Raw genomic sequence first — 8,716 nt, 5'->3', positions numbered from 1 at the left:
TCCTTATCTCTTTTTGTAAGAGCTATAACTGTCCTATAAGCTTAGAGTGGCTAATTCTGATTTGAGGGGCTACAAGCCAGCTGTGTCACACTGTCTGATTTTTCATTCTCACTGTTTGGGGACTGAAAGAAATGAGAATGTGTCTTATCACTTCATTATCATTATTATCAGGCCCCACGCACCTCATGAATGACATAAGCATGACAAAGCACACACACACCATCATAGACCGATATTGCTAATGGATACCAATACAAAAATGTGAATGAAGTCTTCATTAGAATCAGGCAGTATATTAAAACAATTATATATTGCAACCAAATAGAATTAATTCACAGGGTGTAAGTGTGGTTCAGTGTTAGGAAATCGATTTTAAAAACTTATCCAATTAATATGACGTAGAAGAAAAATCACGATGAGCTCAGCGGACGCTAAGATTCATTTGGTATTTCAGAATGCATCCCAGACCTAAAAAAAGTAAAAACAACTGTTAGTTAACAAGAATAGGGAATCACTTCCTTAACATAATGACCAAAAGCCAATGTCAGGCTTCAATGGACAAATAGGAAAACCGCTCCTACCAGATACACATCCAGTATAATTCCTAATTCTTAGGTAGGAATATCAAGCAAAAAGAGTGATGTAACATAGTTCTGGATGTTCAACTTAATACAGATACTAAGAAAACTACGTAAGATGTGTAAAAATTGAAACGAGGCAAAATGATCTTTATTTGCAGGTGATGTGATTATATACTTGAAAACTCCAAAGAAACAACTGGGAAACTATTAAAACTCATAACTTAATTAAGGCACTGGTTGCGATATCTGTAATTAAAAAACAGTACGTTTCCTACCTACAAACAGTCAGAAAACATAATGGAGGTAAATGTTCCGTTCCCAAAGCATTAACAGAGGAAGTACCAAGAAATAAGCTCACCAAGAAATGTGCAAGATCTACCTGAAGAGAATTTGCAAATGCTACTGAAACATGGAATAACTGCTTGTATACCTGAATAGGAATTATACAGTTCAAAATTACAAAGATATCGATTCTCCACAAATCAGCCTACAGACTCAATATGATTCCAACCAGAATGCCAACTCTTTCGGGGGGTGGTAGAGAACATCATAAAATTATTCAAAATGCAACTTGACTAATAAGTATGTGAAACAGGGGAAGAATGAGGCCAGTGCCACGTTACTAAATTACACTACAAACCTACAGGTAACTAAAACAGCTTGATAATGGCACAGAAATAGAAATATCAGTGAGACAGAATACAGAGCCTAAAAATGTACTCAGATACACACCTAGCACAAATGTAATATATATTTTTTTCTTTTTAATGTTTATTTATTTTTGAGAGGGAGACAGAGCGATCAGGGAAGAACAGAGAGAGAGGAGGACAGAGGATCCAAAGCAGACTTATTGCTGTCTGCACGAAGCCCAATGTGGGCTCGAACCCACGAGCCACAAGATCATGACCTGAGCCGAAATCAGGTGCCCAACAGACTGAGCCACCCAGGCACCCCCAAATGTAATGTATTATTAAAATGGCACTTCTAGTCAGTGAGGAAAAAGGACAATTCAAAACTGTGAAAACAACGTGCTTATTGTGGGAAAATGGGATTCTTAAAATGAACTATAAGTGGGAAAAAATCAAATATTAAGGTGAGCAAAAACATGACATTTTTAGAATCTGGGTAGGGTAAGAATCTGACTGGTAAGGCCTTTCTAAGCCTGATGGAAAACAGAGAAGAAAAAAACCCCAGGTATACCTGGGTTCAATTAAAATTTACTATACTACAAAGGTGCCTGGGCGGCTCAGTTAGTTGAGCTTTGGCTCGGGTCGTGATCTCATGGTTGGAGGGTTCGAGCCCCACATCCGGCTTTGCGCTGACAGCACAGAGCCTGCTTCAGTTTCTCTCTCTCTCTGCCCCTCTCCACCTGTGCTCCTTCTCAAAAATAAAAAAACATTAAAATTTTTTTTAAATTTACTATACTACATAAGTAGATAAATGACAGTAGGAAAAACTGACAGCATTTCGTACTCATGAATATCCCAAGTATTCAATAGAATCCGGCAAAATGGTAACACAAAGATAATCTAAGAATGGCAAAGAACATAAACGGGTAGCTTAAAAAAATACGAAATTGCTCACCTCACTCACAAAAATTACAAACGAAACTAGGTACTAGTTTTTCACAGATAGGATTAGTAAAAATAAATAAATTGTATTACTAATAAGAATAATCTGATTATTTAAAACTGGATGAATAAATGTGGACAGGTACTGTACATAGTTGGGACGAGGTAAAATGGTTCAACTTGCCTAATGAGCAATTTGGCAATGTTTGCCTAAATTTAAGGTAGAGTTTGGTAGAGCAATTTCTAGAAATGCATCCTATAGACATATTCACGCATGTAAGCAAAGATATACATACAGGGAACTTTTTTCAGGAGCTTTTGTAACATAAAAACCTGAAGCCAACAAAGTATTGTAATTGGAAAATGCAAAATCATGATAAATCCATTCAATGTGACTGAATACTGTTTAAATCACGGGAAAAAAAAACAAAACCCAAAACCCAGTCGGTGTAGCTACAGGTATTCACATAAGAGTCTTAAAAATACTGAATTGGTGAGTAAAAGCAAGATACGCAACAAAAATGTATAGTACAATCTAATTTCTTTTTTCTTTCTTTTTTTTTTTTAGTATTTATTTCTAGGAGCCCTATGTGGGGCTCAAACTCAATGAACTGTGAGATCATGACCTGAGCCAAAGTCGGATGCTCAATGGACTGAGCCATCCAGGTGTCCCCAGTCCAATTTCTGAGGGAAAAAAATGTACGAGAAACTCTTCTGAGTGGCCACCTCTGGTGAGTGGGTCACTGGGTCACCGGGCTTGGGTGCAATGGCCCTTTTTACCTCACACCTTTCTGCGTGGGCTCAAGCTTTCTTAATAAGCACGAATTAATGACCCCACCTTTCTTGCCTCCAATATTTGAAACATCTTCCGTGTGTCTCTGCAGCCCATCCTAGCCTGTGCCTCAGGTACTCCCGTTTCTGTGTCCCTGCTCACCTTTGCTCTTCCTTTTCCTTTGTGCATTTAAATCTTGTCCATCCTTCAAGGGCCAGCTCAAAGGCCAACAAATCCATGAGGACTCTTCAAACTTCTCAAAACAATGCTGCCCTCTTCCTTCTCAGTATTCCCACGAAATTACTGAGCACGAAAATGACAACACACAGGGTTTTGGGGTTTTTTGCAATGCTGTCTGCACTCGATTATTTAATTGATGTAATTTGCATCACACTGTTGTGTATTTCATTTACTTTCCAACCTATTTTCCAATTTTTTATTTTCTATTTTTTCCAAGTCTCAAGCATTTCAGAGAAAGCATGCTCAAATTTATTTTGTCCTCCCCACCCCACGTTATAGTCCATGTGAGGCACGGCATTCAACAAATACTTTTACTTTTTAAATCAATCATATGTGAAAGCTCCCTCAGGATCTATATGTATTAAAAAAACAGACCCTTGTCATTTATGTTCCTAGGTCCTGGGTCACATGGCCGACATTACATTTCCTTCATTTAGGGATGTGCAAATGGCATCAAATCCACTTTTTAGAGCCAATTCACACTTTGTGTGTCTGAAATTTCCCATTCAAGAGAGTCCCCCAAAAACAGATCTGATTTGATCACAATTTGGATAGTAAGCAGAACACTTATTTAAATTAGCTAACAGCTTCCTACCTGTCATTCCCATATACAAAAATAAACCAAAAAAACAAAACCTGGGCTCATAAAACAGTATTTCAGTAACAAGAATGTAAGAATACTGAATCCTAATTAAAGAAGAGAGATATAACATTGTAATACCAATTTTATCCAGCGTAAGAAAAATTTTAAGCTTTATTTTGATAAAACATTTCAGATTCCCTCGTATCACAGCATATCAATAAGCAAGATGTACATGTACTGATTTTATCCTACATGTCAAGCCCCAAATTCCCAATCCCAGGTAAGCAAGTTGCAAAATACAAGTGCTGATAATTTAACTATAGGTAGTATTTTAAAGAAAAGTGAGTGTTCAGCACTTTAAATTAAATGAGGCTTTAATCAAAGAGATATTTAATACCACAGGGTGTCTTTTTTGCAACAGTAATGAATTCAATCAAGTCTGTGATTCCAAGCTCGAGCAACAGTGTTCTGTTTGAGGCAAACAAGCAAAGGCAATCAACTCTTCGGTGGTATATTACAGTATGTACTATATATTTTTGGACAATTTCATTCCATTTTTAGCACTTGGGAATCTAAGGAAACAAGAATTAGAGAAGAGCTCTGATTCCACTTTGGGGAATGCAATGTAATGGCTCTGTCTTGGCACAAAGGTACACTGTAACACTGGTGGTGGTCTTTGATCAACTTCCCACGGTAATTGAATCACCAACAACTATAACTCTGATCAAGGAACACACAGATTTTACCAGAAGAAAATTCTGTACTTCCAGTTTTAAAAAGCAAACGGTTCTATGAAGACGCAACCATTTGAATTATCTGAGTATATACATTTAAGTTTTTACAACTTCATGCCTTAAGTTTTGACTTCCAAAGTATCATTTCATGGACCCAACATCAAATATTTACACGCTATGTGTTTCACACAATATAATTTTAGAAACCGTAAGTTGCACAAAGTAATCGTAAAAGTTTTTATCAAATTCATGTTTCCAGTGATCTTAAAAAGGACAATTTATAGTTGTTTTTTTGTTATCTAGAAAATCCTAACTGTATGTGAAAAATTAATCAAAGAAAATCTGTAACTCTGATAATTTTCCACCCTTAAAAGGCATCGCTAAAAATAAATAAAAGGGCTCCTCTGCCAATGAGTAATGATGTCAAGGAGCTTCGCAACCCTAAGCCACTCTTGGAAGCAATTTTAAGTTTTACCTAATTTCCAGTCTTAATATCACTATTTTAATTCAGGAAAAAGATATGACCTTTTGAAGTCAGTGGCATCAGAAATGGCACTTCTGGACAAGAATCACAACTGAAAGCTAGTGGAAAAATGAACCTGAGCACAATTTCTCTCCACGGATGAGAGATCTTGTATGCTCAAGGTGCAGTAGAAACCGTAGTTCAGAAACCTTGGGAAGCTCAAATATCTTGAGCTATTTTTGTTTCACTAAACAATCTGAAGTAAGCATTATATTCACTTTTAAGAATAAAGGAAAATATAAAACATGAAACATGCAGTAGGAGTCACCAAAAGTTCGTTTCCTCCCTTTGCTTTGGGCACACTGTCTCACTTTTTTGTTCTCTACTTTGTTACAAAAAAACCCAAAAGCAGATCTCTGCTCAAAGCAGTCATACTTGAGAACACTATAGGGTGTGCATATGATTTTTTCTCTTTTCCCATCCACCCAGACCTGAAATCTACATAAATATTTCCATGTATACTTTTCTCCCATTTGCATGAAGTCTGAGCCACTATATAATTTACACGGAAAAAATCGGGGGAGGCAGCTAAAAATCACTGGCGGTTGCCAGGTTCCTCAGTCTGTCCTGCTTCTTTAATCATTTTTATTTTTTTACTATGATAAAGACAAAAGCTCCAGCTGGAAATTCACACAGTTCAGGAACATGTTGAAAATGTTTTTTACCATAGTCCTTACGATTCAAGTAAATGCTCCCAAATCAAGTATCATAAAGCTAATTAGCAGCTCAAAATAATCAGCCATTCAAATGACGTTGGAAATGTTTGCTGAACTGTTTTTATGAAAGCTCCCCCTTGTATTCTAGAAGGTTCCAAGTACTGGAGTCCACAAACTAGCCACTTTGAAGAAGGAATTCTTTTGACCAAAATGTACCCTAAAACCAATCTTCTCAATTCCTTTCTTTTCCCAAAGTTGTTCAATCACATTTTAAGGTGGGGAAGTATATGAACCAGGGTGTTTTGTATGGAACTGTACTCTTTAAGAAACCTAACATTTTAGTCAACGGGGAAACTTCACAACATACTTACACCCTACGTATTTTAGATATGATTTCTGTGCTGCATAAAATATACTGTAAGGAAGTGTGTTTTGACTCAAAGGATACACTGAAATGCTGCAGTATGACAACATATTCTTAGCATAACTTAAAAGGAAAGCATGTATTTTAACAATTCCAATGTTTTGTCATTGGGGCTTAATTGGAACTTCCTTTTCTTTTTCCTTTTGATTCTGCATTTCTGTTTGAGAGGGCATCTTTTATTTTTAAGCTGTGTTTGAGACTATAAAGAATATGCTAATGCAACTTAATATATAAATATAAATAATATATGAGCAACATATACGTATACATATACCCACGACGCGAGCATCAGACCACTGATGTTGTACTTTCGGGGTTCACACGAATAAGTCTAGATGCGTTCCTCAGGTCCTGGAGTTGCTTGGCAGGTTTCCCCACACCTTCCTCAAACCTTTTCTCCACCACGGGGAGGACGGTCTCATACAGAAAGGATGCATTCTGTCTGATAAAGGCCTTTTTCTCTGGATCCTGCTCACACCGAAGGCTATAATCCACATGCTGCACAGCGACCAAAATGATCTCCACCAGGCTCTCCAAAAGTACCATGTGCAGCTCGGGGAAATACAGCTTCAGTGCCTCTTCCAAGAAGCCCATGGTCTGTTTGGTAAAAGCAACCACCGTGTAGCTCAGGTTCACCCAGCAGTCGTCCCCGGTGTACTGCTCAAAGTTCCTCACCCCACAACTCTTCATCTCCTCTTTGAGCTTGCCCAGGGCCTCTGGAGTCATCAAGTTCATCCTCCTCCACATCTCCTCGGAGTTGCGATGTTTAGTGGCTTCGATGATAATTTCTTTGTAACTGTGCAAGGCCCCTTGGATGTCTTTCACCAGAAGGGCATGGATGATGAAGGTGAGGTCCAGTCCGATGTCACCCAGTTGCTGACAGTGCTCCTTGGCCACTTTGACACACTCAGCTGCTGTAGAGAGGCTCTCCTTACTGTCAAACACCTGCTTGCTAAAAGCATCCACGAACATGCCCATGGCTGATCTCGCCCAGACCACAAAGGCAGAGTAGCAGCCACTGTCAGTGCCTGCAAAATCCGTCTCGAATTCCCTTGCAGTCTCAAGGAGGCTCGTAAAGAAGACGTGGCATAGCTTATGGATGTAGAGTAAAGTGGCACCCTCGATGCGAAGCTGGCGGATTGCGGTATGCACAGCTGCTGCTCTGTTTCTCAAAAACAGCTCACAAGCCTTTGTGCACTGGCCAAGCCGGATTAGTTGAGAAACTGCCCTTCGAGTAGCCTTGGGACCACCTCTCAGGGAACGATCTGGGGAGAGTTCAAAAACTAGCACCTCCGTGAGCTGTCGGACGCGCTCATCCACTTTGGCCCTTAGTTCTTTAACAGGCGGTGGGCTGGGCTTATCTTCCAGGTAATGGTTCAATTTGTCCAGCAGGTCAACGGCCCCTTCAAAGTCCCTCTGGGCGATACAGACATCCAGGTCTTCAGGCAACTCCTGGATCCACTCCATTGAGAGGTCCACCTTCTCTTCTTCTACCTCAGGAACAGCTGGTTCGTCGTCTTCCTCGTCCTCAAATGGGTTACTGGCCTTGGAAGGCACCTGCGGTGGTCCTCGTGGGGCCGCTGCCTCCTCCTGTTCCCTGCGTCTTTTTTCACTGAGGGCCCTCTTAGTTTCCTCCAGCACTTCCAGCCACTCTCGTTTGATTTTAGCATTTTCCGCCTGAAAAATACGGCTCTCGGGAAACATTAGCAGCTTGAACATGTCTTTCATGGGCGGGTTGTCCTTGACATTGACCACGGCCAAACCATCCAGGGGATAGAGGGCGTTGTAGCGATACATCCCACGCCTCTGAGGCAGCCAGGTGGCCACCAGCAAACAGTCGTTCATGAGAAAGCCGTGCACCCGCTGCAGTTGGGCCATGTGGTCCGCCTCGTATTCCACCAAATCCCCGTTGTACACCAGGTACTGCCCCGGCGTCTCCAGCAGGTGCCTGCAACCTTCCACCTTCTCAAGCAGAGTGGTAAGAGTGCGCTGCTTCCCTTCCTCGCCCGGACCCGCACCGTCGCGGGAGGCGCCCCCGGGTGTGGGAAAAAAGCCAGCCTGGCCCCGCAGGTGGTCTCGGCCCCCCGCGCCACCTCCTCCTTCCTCTCCTCCAGAGGCCGCGGCGGCCCCAGCGGCGGCGGCGGCGGCAGCCGGGAGCAGAGTAAGCGGGATGCTCTCCAGGCTGCTCTTCTGCTCCGTCAGCAGATGGCTGAGCTGATACATCTCGCTCTCCAGGTAGGAGATCTCGCGGGCAGTCTCTATGAACTGCCGGTAGTTCTGGTAGACGTTGCGCTTCAGGTTCTGCGCCGTCTCCTCCGCCAGCGCCTGGATGCGCTGCCGGTGCTCCTGCAGGTCCCGGTCCCCGTCCGACTGCTGCGAGAGCTGCTTCACGTACAGCCGGGCCTCAAAACCCCCCGATTCCAGCTGCCGCCGCAGACGGCTCGCCCCACTGTCCGACATCGCCATCGCCATTTCCCTCCGAGTCTCACGCAGTCGCTGTCACTACCGCCTCCGCGGGTGCCGCCGCGGTCGAGACCCACCCAAGTCCCGCGGAGCTCCAGGGCTGAGGAAGCAGGACGGAAGGGAGACGAGTACGCCTGCGCCCGGGTCTGAGTTTCAGACTGCGCCTGCG

The 8,716-nt window shown here is 42.1% G+C and overlaps 1 protein-coding gene across 1 annotated transcript; it reads right to left on the bottom strand.

Moving 5' to 3' along the window:
• Positions 1-3,900: 3,900 nt before the first annotated feature.
• Positions 3,901-8,697, bottom strand: EXOC8 (exocyst complex component 8). The gene has a single exon (XM_045437367.1). It carries the CDS (start codon positions 8,554-8,556, stop codon positions 6,373-6,375), a length of 2,184 nt encoding a protein of 727 aa, XP_045293323.1. The 5' UTR covers positions 8,557-8,697; the 3' UTR covers positions 3,901-6,372.
• Positions 8,698-8,716: the final 19 nt, after the last annotated feature.

Source organism: Leopardus geoffroyi, chromosome D2, assembly GCF_018350155.1.
Source record: "Leopardus geoffroyi isolate Oge1 chromosome D2, O.geoffroyi_Oge1_pat1.0, whole genome shotgun sequence".
Classification (NCBI taxonomy): Eukaryota; Metazoa; Chordata; class Mammalia; order Carnivora; family Felidae; genus Leopardus; species Leopardus geoffroyi.
This window is presented reverse-complemented; position numbering and strand designations above follow the sequence as displayed.

Excerpts from the sequence above, each read along its gene's own strand:
- EXOC8 (XM_045437367.1), bottom strand. The coding sequence starts at position 8,556 with ATGGCGATGGCGATGTCGGACAGTGGGGCGAGCCGTCTGCGGCGGCAG.